The sequence below is a fragment of the Macaca thibetana genome, chromosome 1, assembly GCF_024542745.1.
Source record: "Macaca thibetana thibetana isolate TM-01 chromosome 1, ASM2454274v1, whole genome shotgun sequence".
Classification (NCBI taxonomy): Eukaryota; Metazoa; Chordata; class Mammalia; order Primates; family Cercopithecidae; genus Macaca; species Macaca thibetana.
In genome coordinates, this window is record NC_065578.1 from 106,606,458 (window position 1) to 106,625,481 (window position 19,024).

The window sequence follows — 19,024 nt, forward strand, 5'->3', positions numbered from 1 at the left end:
TTCTTTGTAGGTTCTGGATATTAGCCCTTTGTCAGATGAGTAGATTGCAAAAATTTTCTCCCATTCTGTAGGTTGCCTGTTCACTCTGATGGTAGTTTCTTTTGCTGTGCAGAAGCTCTTTAGTTTAATGAGATCCCATTTGTCAATTTTGGCTTTTGCTGCCGTTGCTTTTGGTGTTTTAGACATGAAGTCTTTGCCCATGCCTATGTCCTGAATGGTACTACCTAGGTTTTCCTCTAGGATTTTTATGGTATTAGGTCTAACATTTAAGTCTCTAATCCATCTTGAATTAATTTTCATATAAGGAGTAAGGAAAGGATCCAGTTTCAGCTTTCTACTTATGGCCAGCCAATTTTCCCAGCACCATTTATTAAATAGGGAATCCTTTCCCCATTTCTTGTTTCTCTCAGGTTTGTCAAAGATCAGATGGCTGTAGATGTGTGGTATTATTTCTGAGGACTCTGTTCTGTTCCATTGGTCTATATCTCTGTTTTGGTACCAGTACCATGCTGTTTTGGTTACTGTAGCCTTGTAGTATAGTTTGAAGTCAGGTAGCGTGATGCCTCCAGCTTTGTTCTTTTGACTTAGGATTGTCTTGGAGATGCGGGCTCTTTTTTTGTTCCATATGAACTTTATAGCAGTTTTTTTCAAATTCTGTGAAGAAACTCATTGGTAGCTTGATGGGGATGGCATTGAATCTATAAATTACCTTGGGCAGTATGGCCATTTTCACGATATTGATTCTTCCTATCCATGAGCATGGTATGTTCTTCCATTTGTTTGTGTCCTCTTTTATTTCACTGAGCAGTGGTTTGTAGTTCTCCTTGAAGAGGTCCTTTACATCCCTTGTAAGTTGGATTCCTAGGTATTTTATTCTCTTTGAAGCAATTGTGAATGGAAGTTCATTCATGATTTGGCTCTCTGTTTGTCTGTTACTGGTGTATAAGAATGCTTGTGATTTTTGCACATTAATTTTGTATCCTGAGACTTTGCTGAAGTTGCTTATCAGCTTAAGGACATTTTGGGCTGAGACAATGGGGTTTTCTAAATATACAATCATATCATCTGCAAACAGGGACAATTTGACTTCTTCTTTTCCTAACTGAATACCCTTGATTTCTTTCTCTTGCCTGATTGCCCTAGCCAGAACTTCCAACACTACGTTGAATAGGAGTGGTGAGAGAGGGCATCCCTGTCTTGTGCCAGTTTTCAAAGGGAATTTTTCCAGTTTTTGCCCATTCAGTATGATATTGGCTGTGGGTTTGTCATAAATAGCTCTTATTATTTTGAGGTATGTTCCATCAATACCGAATTTATTGAGCGTTTTTAGCATGAAGGGCTGTTGAATTTTGTCAAAAGCCTTTTCTGCATCTATTGAGATAATCATGTGGTTCTTGTCTTTGGTTCTGTTTATATGCTGGATTATGTTTATTGATTTGCGAATGTTGAACCAGCCTTGCATCCCAGGGATGAAGCCCACTTGATCATGGTGGATAAGCTTTTTGATGTGTTGCTGAATCCGGTTTGCCAGTATTTTATTGAGGATTTTTGCATCGATGTTCATCAGGGATATTGGTCTAAAATTCTCTTTTTTTGTTGTGTCTCTGCCAGGCTTTGGTATCAGGATGATGTTGGCCTCATAAAATGAGTTAGGGAGGATTCCCTCTTTTTCTATTGATTGGAATAGTTTCAGAAGGAATGGTACCAACTCCTCCTTGTACCTCTGGTAGAATTCAGCTGTGAATCCCTCTGGTCCTGGACTTTTTTTGGTTGGTAGGCTATTAATTATTGCCTGAATTTCAGAGCCTGCTATTGGTCTATTCAGGGATTCAACTTCTTCCTGGTTTAGTCTTGGAAGAGTGTAAGTGTCCAGGAAATTATCCATTTCTTCTAGATTTTCCAGTTTATTTGCGTAGAGGTGTTTATAGTATTCTCTGATGGTAGTTTGTATTTCTGTGGGGTTGGTGGTGATATCCCCTTTATCATTTTTAATTGCGTCGATTTGATTCTTCTCTCTTTTCTTCTTTATTAGTCTTGCTAGTGGTCTGTCAATTTTGTTGATCTTTTCAAAAGCCAACTCCTGGATTCATTGATTTTTTGGAGAGTTTTTTGTGTCTCTATCTCCTTCAGTTCTGCTCTGATCTTAGTTATTTCTTGCCTTCTGCTAGCTTTCGAATGTGTTTGCTCTTGCTTCTCTAGTTCTTTTAATTGTGATGTTAGAGTGTCAATTTTAGATCTTTCCTGCTTTCTCTTGTGGGCATTTAGTGCTATAAATTTCCCTCTACACACTGCTTTAAATGTGTCCCAGAGATTCTGGTATGTTGTATCTTTGTTCTCATTGGTTTCAAAGAACATCTTTATTTCTGCCTTCATTTCGTTATGTACCCAGTAGTCATTCAGGAGCAGGTTGTTCAGTTTCCATGTAGTTGAGCGGTTTTGATTGAGTTTCTTAGTCCTGAGTTCTAGTTTGATTGCACTGTGGTCTGAGAGACAGATTGTTACAATTTCTGTTCTTGTACATTTGCTGAGGAGTGCTTTACTTCCAATTACGTGGTCGATTTTGGAGTAAGTACGATGTGGTGCTGAGAAGAATGTATATTCTGTTGATTTGGGGTGGAGAGTTCTATAGATGTCTATTAGGTCTGCTTGCTGCAGAGATGAGTTCAATTCCTGGATATCCTTGTTAACTTTCTGTCTCGTTGATCTGTCTAATGTTGACAGTGGAGTGTTGAAGTCTCCCATTATTATTGTATGGGAGTCTAAGTCTCTTTGTAAGTCTCTAAGGACTTGCTTTATGAATCTGGGTGCTCCTGTATTGGGTGCATATATATTTAGGATAGTTAGCTCTTCCTGTTGAATTGATCCCTTTACCATTATGTAATGGCCTTCTTTGTCTCTTTTGATCTTTGATGGTTTAAAGTCTGTTTTATCAGAGACTAGTATTGCAACCCCCGCTTTTTTTTGTTCTCAAACCATCATTCTCAGCAAACTGAATGTTCTCCGCAAGGACAGAAAACCAAACACCGCATGTTCTCACTCATAGGTGGGAATTGAACATGAGAACACTTGGACACAGGGTGGGGAACATCACGCAGTGGGGTCTGTTTGGGGAGTTGGGGGCTGGGGTGGGGATAACATTAGGAGAAACACCTAATGTAAGTGATGAGTTGATGGGTGCAGTAAACCAACATGGCACATGTATACCTATGTAACAAACCTGCAAGTTGTGCACATGTACCCTAGAACTAATAGTATAATAATAAAAAAAAAAGTAGAAAGACAGGAAAATGTAAAATGGTGTCATTTTAGTGTTTATTAACATATCAGATTATCTTTCAGTGGAAAAATATAGGCAGCAGGAAAGTGTCATTAAAATGTTGAGTCTATTGAATTTGTGTTGGGGGTAAAAAGAAATCTGAAAAGGTTAAAAACTGCAAGTATATTAGCTTTTCTCAGTTTTGCCAACACTGGCATGAGGCTGTTAGAATCATGCCTTACAAATGTATGAAACCATAAAAATATTTTTCTTGTCGCTTAACTTGGTTCTAGAAATTCTAAAGGGAACCTTTCAAATAAAGCACAATTAATCACCAATTCAGTCATTTTGAAACACTTTGTTTCTGGAATAATTGAATAATTATATGATACTTCAAATGCAAGTTTTTGATATATATTTCTGTACCCCAAACTGAAAACTACTTTAGAAAAAGGATAATTTAATAAAGTTTTGCATCTTGAGAACTTTTGAACTGAATAAAACAATTTTATGTTGAAAAATTAAAAAAAAAAAGAAAATAGCTTGAATATATCAAAAATCTTTATAAGCTCTAGGACTATTTTATTCATCTTCATAGCAGTCCTACATTATATCTAATAATAATAGTCTTGTGTTACATGGAAGGAAACTGAGACTCATTTGGTAAATACCCAGCAGGTTAATGAGGGAGCCAGGACTTGAACTCAGCCCCTTTTTTCACCAGAGTCCAAGCTCTTAACACTATGTTGCCCTATTCCTCTTATAGACTCTGGTTACTTGAACGTTGCTCATTTGTATTTCTGGGGCTGGAAAACCCTAAATTTTCTGTTTCTTCAAGAGAACTTAGAATATAAAAGTTTACCACACCTGTGCATATATTAAGCATCTAATTTTGTTAATGCTGTTAATTGCTTATTGGCCTTGGGTTAACTTAGTTTTAATTTAACAAGCCCTTTGCCTTCCAGTCTTCAGATAGATTGGTTTTGTGGAGAACGGTTGCAATCTGGATTGTAGTAATTATCTTGTTATATCTTTTGTCCTTCAGCACTCCTTATCTAACCAGATTCCTCATGAGTTTAGCAAATGGTCACAGAGCACCATCATATTCCTGCACCAATATTGGACAGTTCATTATCTCAAACTTATAAGCTCCTATTTTCATTTTATAGTCATGGTACTCTAGCCTCCCTTGCAAGCCTGGAAATAGAACAGGGCTACTTTTACTATTATCTAAAAGAACCAGCAGTTTACTGAATCATGTAATGTGATGCTTCACTATACTCAAGTGTAGAATCTCAAGTAAGGTTTAAATGGAACTTTTAGATAATTGTTTTAAATGCCAAGATGTCTAACTCATTTATTGCCTAAATGTACAAGAAGACTTTCTGGTCCTTGTTCCATCAACTTTTGGGGCAACCCAACTACCATACACACACACACACACACACGATATATATATGACATATATATGACATATATATATGACCATAAGATCCCACTGTCCATGAAGAAATGATCAAAATCTCAGTTTTTAGTTTACATTCCCAGAAGAAACGGTATAGCAGTAGATTTCTCTGTTTATTTGTTTTTTCGTTTTAGTCTCTACCAGTCAGTTTCCAAAGATAATTTTCTCAAACAGAGCTCAAGACAAGAAAATCCCATCAACCAGGAGTCATATTAGGTACTCATTATATTTGTGAAAGAATGAGCTCAAGAACTCTATTGAAACCTGGCCTCTCGTTTTGTAGAGAGGCTGCCTAGAGCCCTAATGCCCCTTCTTTCATGTATGCTTCTCCTATAATACAGAGTTCATATGCAAATTGGCTGTTGTCGTCTTTGTTGGTCTGTTGACATGTGGCTGCTTTCAAAAAATTATAAGAAGATATCTCTTTCACATTAAATTTTGGTCATTGCGTATTTTGGAAAAATATATCTTCTAAAAACATTTTTGCTTAGCAGTGATAACTACTGTCAAACTCTGGGTTTTTATTAATAAAGAAAGGAATCATAGAGTGCTGAACAGATCGGAGTCATCTCTTTCCTCTGGTATCAGGATCAGGCCAGGTACATTTAACATTTCATGATCTAGGCTTTTGCTGTAATATTGTACTTAATTATACAAGCGATGATAATAATAGCTTATATTTATTACATGATTAATATATACCAGGCCCTGTGTTCAGATATCAGTTGTGTGAAGACAGACTCATTTTAAGAGTGCCCTAGGGCTGGGATCATGGCCTCTGCTCCATATACCCACTTTGACACATGTTCCTACAATGGAAGTTGTCTGAGGGCTGGGATTCAGTCCCCTCACCGCCATGCCTCTGGTCTCTGCCATAGTCTATGTGGTCCATGTTGGCTCCACACTGTGTTCTTACTCTGGGAAATAAATGAGAAATTGAGGAATAAGTGTCACAGACTCCATGCCTGCTAATATCCCATTGGCCAGAACATAAGTCATATGGCCACATCTAGCTAGAGAAGGTGTTGTCTTTATACTGGTGACTGTGTACCCAGCTAAAACTGTGCTGTTGTGAGGAAAAAAAAAAAAAAAAAGACTATATATCAATTACCAGTCTTGGCCTCATTGTGTCGTATCATTTAATGCTCCTAACAACCCCTTTGGTAGGTATCTTATTATCCTCATTTTACAGAGTAAGTTAATTGAACTTAAGGAACTTGCCTAAACTTCCTGCTGCAGCAGGGCTATATGATTCCAGGGCTGAAACTCTTATCCACTGTTTTCTATTCTATTTTTGATAAATGGCATACTTTTAAGAATTTTGTTGTTTTTTTTAAAATGTACAATTCAGTGGTTTTTAGTACATTCAAAATGTTGTGCAACCATCGCCACTAATTCCAGAACATTTTTATCACTCAAAAAGAAAGCCCCTATCCATCAACAGTCACTCCCCATGTGCCCCTCTTACCCCTCTCCCCATCTCCTGGCATCCTCTAATCTACTTTCTGTCTCTGTAGACTTGCCTATTCTGGGCATTTCATATGAAGGAAACCGTATATATGTGTGTGTGTGTGTGTGTGTGTGTGTGTGTGTGTGTGTGTGTGTGTGTGTGTGTATACATGGTTATATATATATAAATCATATCTATATATATGGTTTCCTTCATGTGAAATGCCCAGAATAAATATAATACATATATATACACACAAAAATACATATATATATGCACACATATATGTGTATATATATATACACTCATATATGTATTTTTTTTTCTTTGAGATGGGGTTTTGCTCTTGTTGCCCAGGCTGGAGTTCAATGACACGATCTTGGCTCACTGCAGCCTCCGCCTCTTGGATTCAAGAGATTCTCCTGTCTCAGCCCTATCTCAGCCCTCCAAGTAGCTGGGATTACAGGCACCAGCCACCATGCCCAACTAAATTTTTTTGTATTTTTAGTAGAGATGGGGTTTCGCCATGTTGGTCAGGCTGGTCCTGAACTCCTGACCTCAAGTGATCCACCCGCCTCAGCCTCCCAAAGTTCTGGGATTACAGGCGTGAGCCACCACTCCCAGCAGGAAATCATATATTACATGGCCTTTTGTGTCTGACATTTTTCACATAGCACAATGCTTCCAAGGTTAATTCATGCTGTAGCATGTATCAGTACTTCATTCTTTTTTATGGCAGAATAATATTCCATTATATGGTTATACTGTATTTTGTCTATCTACTCATCAGTTCATGGACACTGGGTTGTGTTCACTTTTTGGCTATTATGAATAATGTTGCTTTTAACATTTGCTTACAAGTTTTATGTGGACATGTTTTCAGTTCTCTTGGATAAATACCTAGATGTAAAATTTATGGGTCATGTAGTAACTGTATCTTTTTGAGGAACTGCCAGACTATTTTCCAAAATGGCTATACCACTCTGAAAGTGTAAAACACATTTTATACTCCCAATAGCAATCTCTGAGGATTCTAATTTCTTCACATCCTTGCAGCATTTGTTATCATCCATCTTTGTTTTATATAGCCATCTTAGTGTGAATCAGTATCTCATTGTCATTTTGATTTGCATCTCCTTTAATGACAAATGATGTGGAGCATTTTTTTTTCATGTGCTTATTGGCTATTTGTATATCGTCTTCACAAAATATCTGTTCTGATTCTTCACCCATTTTCTAATTGGGTTATTTGTCATTTTATAAATCAGTTGTTAGCATTCCTAATATGTTCTAAACATGAGTACCATTTTAAACACTAAGTGCAAACCATTTTGATATAGTTAAATTGTTCAATTATTGTATGAATGCACCAATCAGTAGATTTGACAGAATTTTCAACAAAATAATCAGTCCAGTTTGTGAGTACAGCTAGAACCTTAGTGCTAATCCAGTTTGAGCCAAAAATTTTCCAACAGAATTCTGGTGGAAGGGAAAGGGTTGCGTAAGCCTCACCCATATTTTAGTTTTTCTGTTCATCAGAACTCTGACATACTGGTGAGCTCTACAGTGTTTCTCAAGACTTACTGTGCATTTAGTCATGTGAAATCTTGTTAACATTGCAGATTCTGCTTTTGTAAGCCCAGAGGAAGCCTGAGATTTCTAACAAGCCCTCTGGTGGCACAGAAGCTGCTGGTCCACGGACCACACATTGATTAGCAACATTCGAGTATTATGTGTTAACATTGCTGTCTTGAGTCTAATTGTTATATGAACCAGATTGCTTAGTTCTAATCTCAGACAGAGTATTGTCCTAGAAAGATCCAGCCTTTGGAATTAACTCAAGGCTGCCACTTACCAGCAATGTGTTTCTTTGAGCAAGTTACTTTACTGCTCTCAGCCATACTTTCCACATCTGAAAATAACAGGTGATTTTACCTCCTTCTCAGAGTGAAAATGAGGATGAGGTGAAATAATGTACATAAAGCATCTATTACAGTTCCAGGTATATGAAGGTCCTTGGTAATTGTTGGCCCTCTTTTTTCCACTTGCCTTCAGTAGTAGAGACTGTCTCCCTCTGACTGTTTAGTGCAAAGGCATCATCATCACTGGAGAGACAACAAAGTATCCCTACCCTACTTTGTTATATTGTCATGATTAGATACAGAGAGTATTACTCTGTTTATGGTCTGTAGTTATTCTGTATATGTTTCATCTTCTCTACTCAACAGATTCTATGTTCTTGGGGATTAGGACTATATGGTGCCTTCTGTTTGAATCCCTATGCGACCTCTCATGGTGCTATCCATAGACTATCCCATTAATTAATGCCCACAGAATGAATCAGACAGCCCATGTCCATAGTATTAGAGATAGTAACTATAGAAATAATAATGGAAACTAACATTTGTTAAGAACTTTGCGTCAGATACTATCTTAAGGGCTTACATGCATCATGTGCTTCAAGCCCCACAACTGTCCTTTGAAACCCCTCCATTTCTTGCCCTTGTCTTACAGAAAAGGCAGCTGAATTTTAGCTGTACTCAGGAAGAATGAATGTCCTCTGCAGCTGTAAGAGCAAAGTTCTGGAGGCAGGCTGCCCATAGTCTAAATCCCTGCTCCATCTTGTACCAGCTGGGATTTGGAACACCTCAATATTCAAATGCATGATCATCTGTAATCATTAGTGCAAGTCTCATGGGATTATTGTGAGCTTGGTATGAAATAATATGTGAAAAATGCAAAAAGCAATTAGCACAATGCCAGGTGCTTAGAATTATTCAGACAATGTTAGCTCTGTTTAGTTGTTGGTTTGTTAAGTTACTTACCCTGGCCTTACAGTAAGTAAGTGGCAAAGGAGGGATTTGAACTCAGGCTGTCCTTTTCGGTGTCCCAGTGTCATAATTCATAAACTCTAAGTTATGTTGCTGCACATCTCCCATTTCAAGTAATGTGTTAAGGTGGGAACTGGAAATTCATGTGTCTATGTAAAGAAAGTCAAAAGTCAAGGTGGCTGCAGAGAGAGAAAAAGAATGTGAGAGGCACTGTATAATGTATCACTCTTTTAAAAAGACATTTACAAGCTCCAATATTTGTGCTAACACATTCTCTAAAAGCATTTGTATAGCTAGTGCCAATCCAAGGGAAGAGGTGCAAGCAGAGGATGATCCACATCTTGGAATGCCTAAAACTTTCTTCCTTTGGGGATGCAGGGACCCAAGGGGCCTCATTAAGGAAAAAAACCCTCATTAATAAAAATAAATAAATACCTTACTTGAGTAAATTATACCAAAGTGTATTACCGTGTGAACATATTGCTAGGGTCCTCCTCAGAGCCCTGAAAGGGCCCCGAAGCTAAACTTCATCCACTTCATGGCGAATCCTCCAATGGCACAAACGTAACCAAAACTCTGACTGCACGAAAGCAAGCCTGGCCTGCATTCCTGTTTAAGCCTGGCCTGCACTCCTGTTTTTCTTCACAAAGGACATTTTTTAATTTCTTTGTCTCAGTACCTCTATTTGGAACATTAGTAATAGGCTATATGGACCTCTAGCTCACAGGAAATTCTGGCAGATAACAGACTTCCCAGAATAGATATATTAAGTTATAAAAAAATAAAAAATGAGGCAGACGGTATAGGTTTTTCATACCTACTGGCAGGTGGCACAGAACTAAATGTTGGAGCATTTTTATAAGCAAGATTAAATTGACTCATGACAGCTGGTCACTAAAATACAGGAAGTGCAGATCTGGTTGAAAGCGAGAACACACTGGCGTTCGTAAAGTTTGCATCACAGACTAGAGCTCACTTTTTTTTTTTTTTTTTGAAGTCTGTCTTAGTGACACCCTTATTTGGCAATGTCTGCCATTTGTCACTTGCACACAAGTAAATCTTCAAGGAACATGCAGGTCAATTAGTTCTATCTGCAATGCCTAGGTATGAGTTCTGTGGGTGTAAACAGAATCGGTGAATAGACTTGGCTCTCGAGAACATCAGACATGTGACTGCTAGCAGAGCCTTTTAGGTCTCCACTTGTCCAGTCCTCCCCCAACTAAAGTGACAGGATATGTAGACATGGGAGCTGGATGACCATGGGAATGGATAATGAATAAGTCAGAGACGAGTGAGATGTCACAGAAGTCAGCCCTCTAGCCATCATGAGGCCGGAGGTCACAGCATGAGAAATTGACAGCAATCTCCCAGCATTGTGAAATCTTTTTTTTTTTTCCCCCGGTTGGTGGAAGAGCCACTCTGGCAAGGGCTCTAAATAACAGGTTTTCACCTCTAATTGGAATGGGGCTGATGAGGATAAACTGAGCTGTGGAAAATGAACAGGAGTCATCTCCAAACATAGGCAGTGTCCTCTACTTGCACTGTTCTTGCACAGAACTCATACCCTCTACTTGCACTGTTCAGCCCCAGCATAGCAATTGTTACAGTGACTAAGCAAAGACAACCCAAAACTTCACCAGATGTGAAGTTACAGTTTTAGCCAACATTCAAGCAATGCCCCTCCTCCAACTTCAGCTGGACCAGGGTAGCCATCCTTGCATGAGACATTGAAGCTAAAAGAGGCATATTTCAGAATAATTATGCTATGCAAATACTTTGTTTTTTCTCTCCCCTGAGCTGTGTTCTTTTCCTAGGTCTTTCAAACATTGTTTACAAAGCTCTTGTTTTGGGTTTCAGTCATCTGATAAATCCCCTGGAGTTTAAATGAAATTAAACAGGGTTTATGATATCTCACAAATTTCATAGAGTCTCCTTTCTCCAATGTAATATTAGTTATGAAAACCAACAATGAGGGCATGTGGCAGCTTTCAAGACACATCATGGAGTGTTTAATTTAGTACAATGTCTATTAATTTTTCATTAATTAGTCCATTGTCAAGTTAGACATAGTAGAACACGCGTATGACATTCCTGCTTTCAGGAAGCTTACTTGTTTATTATCATTTGTCTTGATCATCTAAGTTTTCAAGCACTTATTATGTCCAAGAACCGCAATACACGCTAGGGATGTTACAATAAATAAAGCAGACATGACTGATGCCTCCCAGGAACTTATCCTCTAGTGAGGATGACAGAATAAGCAATTAAAATACAGCCTACAGTCTATAGTAGAGATAGTATGGGCTTTATTATGCAACTAGCCTTGCCTTATGTCATAGGAGCACACAGAAAAGGCATCCTGGTGGACCATAGAAACATTCAGATAGTTAATCAGCAGATATTTTTTGAATACCAAAAAGGAGCCAGCCACTGACATACAGTTTAATATATAAAGGGAAGAATTATCCTGATCAAAGAGGTAGGAATAGGAGAGTAGAATGCTGTAGGCAGAAGAAACAGCTTATAAGAGTACTTGAAGGCAAAGTTTGAAGAACTAAGTGAAGAGTTACGAGTGGTACAAATGAAGCTGGAAAAGGGGCAAGAGATACATTGCAAAAAGAACTTATAAGCCATGTTACAGAGCTTGGACTCTATCTGAAAATAATGGGAAATTTTACAATGGTTCTGTTCCAGAAGTGACCCAAAATATATTTGTGTAAAAAAATTTTTTGACTATTGTGTTGTGATTAGATAGAGAGGAGCATGCCTGGAGCACAAAATTCTGTTTAGAAGTTGTTGTAATAAACCAGATCAAAGACGATGATCACAGCTAAGAAAGTGATCGTTGCTAGAACTGTAAGGATTTGAAAGAGAATCAAGGAAGAGTGCATTAGTTCATGTGCACTGCTACAAAGGAATACCTAAGACTTGGTAATTTATAAAGAAAAGAGGTTTATTTTGGCTCACAGTTCTGTGGTCTGTGTACAAGAAACATGATGCCTGCATCTGCACAGTTTCTGGTGAGGGCCTCACGAAGCTTCCACTCATGGTGGAAGGCAAAGAGGAAGCTGGCATGTCACATGGCAAGAGCAGGAACAAGAATGGGGGACGGAGATGCCACACTCTTTTAAACCACCATTTCTTGCAAGAACTCATGGCATGAGAACTCATTCATTACCACAATGAGGGCACTAAGCCTTCGTGAGAGATCTGTCCCCGTGACTCCAACACCTCCCACCACGTCCCTCTCTTAACACTAGAGATCACATTTCAACATGAGATTTGGAAGGGACAAAATATCTAAACCATAGCAAAGAGGAATCTCAGGGCTTGGTGAGAGACTCAGTAATGCCAGATTAGGTGTGGTAGGAAAAGGAGAGGGATACATCATTCTTGACTAACTGGGTGGAAAATGGTACAATTTTCTAAGACAGAGAGCACAGAAGGAAGAACAGGAGAGGTGGGAAGTCAAAGAGTTTAGTTTGGGGACATATTGAGTTAGATTTGTTCAGGAGGCATTTTGATGAGTAAGTCTGAAGCCTGAGAGAGATCTGAGATGGAGATACAGAGGCCAGACTTACCAGCATTTTGATTAGATATTCTTCCCATGGTATAACGGAGGGAGGGGGCTCTATTGACCCCTGTAGGTAACAGATAATCTCCAAATCTCCTTAAATGTTTTCACATTTTGAGCTTCTTTTAAATATGTTTATTTGGGGTCGGGGAGATGATGTGAATTTGCTTTAAAAGGTTTGTAACGTAAAGGAAGTTAAGAAGTGCAGACAAAAATTGAAGGGACGACTAGATAAGAGTGCACAGAGAGAGTGTGCTGGCTGTGCTGGGCCAGAACCCAGAGAACAGCATGTGTAGCCAACAGGCTGAAGAGGTTCCTGAAAATGAGCTTGGGTATCCAGAGGGGAGAGTGTCAGGGGAAAGGGAGTGGTCCAGAGTCCCAGCCCCTGAGGAAACAAATAAGGCATGGAAAAGTATCCATTGGATTTTCAACAAGGAGTTCATGGGTGATTTGGCAAGGGAGGCTGTGACCATTTGGAAAGACTGAGTTAGTGGAAGATAAGAGAATGGAGGTGGCAAGTATAGGAAATTCAAGAAGGGAGGGGAGAGGGCTTAGGAGGTAGCTGGAAAAGATGACCAGACATGCAGTAGGTATTTCCCCACCTTAAGATGAGAGAGAATTGTGCAATGAGTGAGAAAATTTATAAGTACAAAAAGCCTTTAGTAACAACCAATCCAAGCACACGGACACATTTAAGGAAATCAGAAGAGTAGAGCTCAGGGTATGTACAGTGGTCAGGATGGATTTCAGATAAGGGTTATGAATTGAGTTGAGCCTTGAATGATAAATAAGCTTTTGGACAGTTGAGAATGAGCCATTAATTGGAAGAAATCTGAGAAAAAATAAGACTAAACATTCATCTATTCTCCTTTTACCTCCTTTTATTATTCAAAGAATATCTTCTCAGCTAATATAATGCCCTGAGAATGGAAATTGCCTGTAACTCAGAGTGACTACAAGAATGAAAGTATTAACAGTTACAAGATATATAATCCAATTTACAATTATTCCTTGCATTCTTGGTCTTCACGCATGAAACCAGCGTATTCTTTGGGATCACATTGTTCAATTTCCTCATTTGGAATTTTTAACACCAGATATGGTGCTAAATCAGTATAAGCCAGTGCTTCTATCACTCAGGTTTTAAACATCCTCCGTATATATAAACACACCCATAAATAAAGGTGTTAATGTTGGAAGGAGAAAGATTCTTTAATAAGCAACCTAGCACAAGTGATTCCCTGCATATAGGAGATTGTTATAGGACCTAGCTCATAATTAAACATTGCCTATTTAACTGAATTATTTTTTATCTTACCTTTTTAAAGAATATACAAATGTTCATTTTCAAAGGTGACATTTATGTGTCTAAGTGGAACAAGCTTATTATAATTCGTAAGTACTCAGAGAACAGATTGTAGCAAGAAGTATTAAACATTGTAATAGAGCCCCGAGGAAGCTGTAGCTCGGTCTTCCCAGACAGGTTTGCGTAGATGGTGGTTGCTTTAGGACTACACCTTTTTGTTAAAAGAGAGCCCAACAGCTTTCAGTAACAGTCTTAACCATTCCTTTTTTTCCTTGTCATAAGTATGGGTCAGTGTTCCAAACAGATTATGAATGCACTAAAGAAAAACTTGGCCATTGCTATACAGACATTAGAGAAGCCAACATGGTTGTTAAGGAGTCTCATTTTCCTACCTAAGAAAGAGAATTCTGTTCTTTTTCCCAGTTCATGGCATTTGGCCCAAGAGAAAAAAAAATACCATAATATTTTTTGGTCTTTATGAAACTTGATTTTCTATATTTTTGTCCTAGTTCCTGGAAGAGGCCAGATTTCTCTCTCTCTCTCTCTCTCTCACACACACACACACACACACACACACACACACACACACAGTCTCTCTTTCTCTCTGGTTCTGATTCTGACCTATCTTGGTTCTCTACCCACCCCAGCCTGGGTGCCCAGGTTCTCTCCTATGTGTGGACCATCTCTTCTCACATACATTATTCTGACCTCTGGTTGTGGCCATTCTGTCAACGTAGGTTTTACCTTTCCAGAGGATATGGTTCGTGCTCAGTGTGATACAGTTTATATTCTGCTGCCTCAACAAATACCAGGTTAGCCATTGCAATTTTATAGTCAGATACCTCGAGCACTGGGATGTATTTTTGTGGAAATTGCATATTCCATTGTTGCCTCTCATAGATCATGGCTTTATTCATAGGCAGCAAAGGCCAGGCCTTGGCTAATGACTTCAAAACCCTGCCACATGAAGGTTTTTTTTTTTTTCTTCTTCTTCTTTAGGATTCTAGGCATCTTTTATTAGAGTCATTTAGCCTGTTTCTGAGAGGCCTTTGTGATTCCCCGATTTGCTGTGAGTGGAATGTCTGAGGATTACTGTCTCACCTCCCTTCGGGTCTGTTAGCGGCCTTGGTGGAAAATCTCTTCTGATCTGAGGAAATGTCATTTTAGAGTGCAAAATGAGAACACTTGATTATAATTTCTTGGGTTTCTAAGAATAAGTCTGAATAGCAAATTATTTTAATGGTTATCTTCCTTTTTAAACAAATAAGAATTGTCTTAACGATTTAAAGAAAAATGATAACATTGTTTTTTAAACTCAAACGAAGCCCAGATGAAATTGTCATAGATTTGTTAATATCACAAAAAGACCTTTTCCTAAATGACAGTATTTTGGAACCTGTTGGGAACCCCCTTGATTTTGGAGCACAGTTACCTTGCAGGAGTTTAGGCCCCCACTGACCTGACTGCTACTCGGCTTTCTCAACGTGCAGTATTAAGGACAGACTGCACTGTAACAACCTTGCCCCGTGCAAACGGCTCTTTTTGGGAAGATTCTGAGGGCTGGGCCTGCAAATCTCTCTCTTACCAAATGCCTCTGTGTATCACTCAAGCACTGCATGGTTTGAGAGGCACAACCCTTGGAGACAGATCAGGAAAGCCTCGGTGGTCACCGAGACCAACTTATCTGACAATGAACTCTTTGTCTCTCCTCTGCCCAGGTGCAAGTGTAATCTCCATGCCACTGTGTGTGTGTATGACAACAGCAAACTGACATGTGAATGTGAGCACAACACTACAGGTCCAGACTGTGGGAAATGCAAGAAGAATTATCAGGGCCGACCTTGGAGTCCAGGCTCCTATCTCCCCATCCCCAAAGGCACCGCAAATACCTGTGAGTAACTTTGCTTGATAACAGCATATTCTGTGCACAGTGAGGTGATAGTTCCTCTCAATTTTGCTTACAATTGTGATTTTATTCCTCTTACCAGTTGTCTCATTCTTCTTTAAAGTGCAGTGAAAGTTTCCGTCCCTATCTTACCTCATATAGACATCTTTTAGCACTCTGATCATCTGTAAAATTCAGTCTTCTAACATTCACATCAAATGTGTTGGGAAATGATACTTGACATCGTAGAAGGAATTTTTTTCTAAGTGGATGAGACAGGGGTGATTTTTTTCCTCCCCCAAATTAATTTCCTATTAAAATATCAAAGGCCTTGAAAAGTCAACTCTAACTTAATCTTAGCCATAAACAATTTACAGAAGTTATTTGAATGTCTATAGCCCCATTTCCCCTACTCAGTATCCTGAGAGATGCTTTGTCCAGAAGATTTTTTTCCCGCTACAGTTTTAGCGAGGCCCTAACTTTGTCTTGTGAAAAGCTTGGCTGTTTCCAAACTCCAGCAATTGAAACATACCTGCTTTGGATCCTGTGGATAGAGGCCCCCCTTTGGATAAATAGCATGACTGTAGGCCTGTGGGGACCATATTAAGAAAAAAATATTTCTGTACACATGTGAAAGAGTGCAAGCATTATCTGTGTTGATAGAAACCATGTGCGTGCCCCCACTGAAATCCCTGATTCCCCATAGGACAACAGGCTCTGACATGCTCACAGAGAAATATGATTATTTGCTGAATAATTTGCCCAGTTCCATGGATGGACCAATTAACTACCTGCAACATCCCAAGGTTTGCCCTCTTTAAAAAGTAGAGAGGCCGGGCGCGGTGGCTCAAGCCTGTAATCCCAGCACTTTGGGAGGCCGAGACGGGCGGATCACAAGGTCGGGAGATCGAGACCATCCTGGTTAACACGGTGAAACCCCGTCTCTACTAAAAAATACAAAAAACTAGCCGGGCGAGGTGGTGGGCGCCTGTAGTCCCAGCTACTCGGGAGGCTGAGGCAGGAGAATGGCGTGAACCCGGGAGGCGGAGCTTGCAGTGAGCTGAGATCCGGCCACTGCACTCCAGCCTGAGTGACAGAGCGAGACTCCGTCTCAAAAAAAGAAAAAAAAAAAAAAAAAAAGTAGAGAAAGGGGGAGATTAGAATGTCCCCATTCAGCGCGAACTAACAGAAGCAGCAGGACAGTGAGCACAGGAGAATCAGAACTTGAGAATCCACTGGTACCACAGAAGGGTAAGAATGTTATCAGGCACTTCAAAGCAGCAGCTGTGAGAAACCAGACCTAAGAACTCATATCACAGGAACCAGGACCTTATCAAGTTAAACGTAAGAGTAATGGACCAAGTAACAAGCCATGAAGTATGGGGGCATGAAATTATGATAAAATGTCTATGAAACAGAAAGAAATCCTTCAAAAGGTTTTTAAAAAATCCTTCTTTGTAAGGGTATTCAGTTGCTTTCAGTGTTAAAGAAAAAAACTGACTTCTTGCTCCTAAAATTAATATATTAATGCTCTGTTGAGCAGAAATGTTGATGTTTAAAGGTGATTTTATTAATGGAAACTCTGTGGCCTTTCCTCAATTGTTGAGGGTCATAGACTCATGAAATTGGAAGGGATGTTGCAAAGTTATTTGTTGCAGTACCCTGTGGTTGGCCACCTAAGAACTCCTATGACCACAGTTGTCAAATTTAGTTTAAAGCTTTCCTAAAGTGAAAATGACTCAGATTTCCTTTTTAATGTCTGCTCCTTCTTTAGTGGAAAAGGCTGGAAGAGAGTGAAGTTCACAAACACTTCCTGGCATTCTGGCTCATCCTCAGGGCAGGTCAACTTGCCAAGGCCACTGGAGAGGCAGCAGGGGAAGGCTGCTGTTGAAGGCATCAGCTGCTATTCTAACATGATCTTGTTCTTCTACCCATAAGTGTACTTCCGAGTTTTTATTTCAAGACATTTTCACTGGAAGGGCTTTCTTGTTTCATCCAAGCTTTCTCATTGAAACTGATCTCCTGTTGTAATCATCATGGAAATGACTTATATACCCCAAATCCTTTGCATACTGAAGATCACCAAGTCACTTTCTGACCAAAGGAATGAAACTTGTTTCAGTTTTCCTTGTACATCCAATTGTCCACCTATCCCTTAGTTTTACTGGTTTTCTCTAGACTTTTTGGATATTTTCCTCATTGATGTTAAAATAGGTGATGGATGGACCCAGTGTCCAAAGGGGTTAAATTCAATATTCCAATCATCAGTATGGCAGAAATTAGATGAAGGATTTTAGAAACTATCTGCAGATCTGCAGTGGTCCAGTCTTGCAATGGGAATAACTCCTTTGACTAAATCTCTGACACATCAGACTGTGCTTTAAAGCATCTGAGGATGGAAGTAAGTAATTTAGTAGTTTAGTGCACAGACTCCAGGGTGGAATCCAGTTTCTCCATTTACTAGCTATGTGACCTTCAAAAGTAAGCTAACCTCTCCAACACTGTTTACCATCTCTAATGTGAGGATAATAACAGTTATTACTTCATGTGGATTTTTAGATGGTTGACTAAGCTAACACATGTAATGTGTTTAGCCTAACACCTGTCACAAAATAAGCATTCAAAAAATAATTTATTTTTAGTTTTTTTTCATAAGACAGTCTTGTCCATTGTTGGACAGTTTTAACTGATATAAGAGTTATTTCTTATCGAACCTTTTTTTTTTTTTTTTTTTTTAAGTAGTAAAAGAAGTATATTGACCCTGGCTTTATTTCTTACCCAGGTTAAACATTATCAACTCCAATTCTTATGTGCTAATGTTTTCATGTCCTTTACCTGGTTGCCTGCTCTGGAAGTCCTCTAAATCATTAGTGTGGTACTCCCAGTCAAGCACAGGACCTTCAGCAGTTTTATGATTCTCACTTCATATTGGCTTTTTCTTACACATATGCATACAGGTACACACACACACACACACACACTCACATGACTCTAATGGGTACATTACAAGTCAGTTATCTATGAGGGATACTTAGGATATATCACTGCCTAACATAAGAACACAAAAGTTACAACTTCCGGTCCGTCAAAATCAACTCTTCGGGGACCTAGAAATGCCACTCATCCTGGATAATCTCTAGATTTAGCAGAATCTCAAGTAACCAGGATACTTTTCATCTAGGATGATCAGTGTCTGCTCACCTTCACAAGTTTTAACAAAACAACTAGGAGGTCTTCATTAAATCAGGGAATGACAA

The 19,024-nt window shown here is 39.0% G+C and overlaps 1 protein-coding gene across 5 annotated transcripts in view; it reads left to right on the forward strand.

Moving 5' to 3' along the window:
* The window catches only part of NTNG1 (netrin G1), a 356,671-nt gene that overhangs the window by 252,028 nt on the left and 85,619 nt on the right, over window positions 1–19,024 (forward strand). For all 5 annotated transcript variants that reach the window (XM_050778859.1, XM_050778835.1, XM_050778842.1 and 2 more), the window contains exon 4: window positions 15,601–15,773. In XM_050778859.1, coding sequence (XP_050634816.1) covers window positions 15,601–15,773 — 173 coding nt within the window. The remainder of the gene's footprint in view (window positions 1–15,600; window positions 15,774–19,024) is intronic.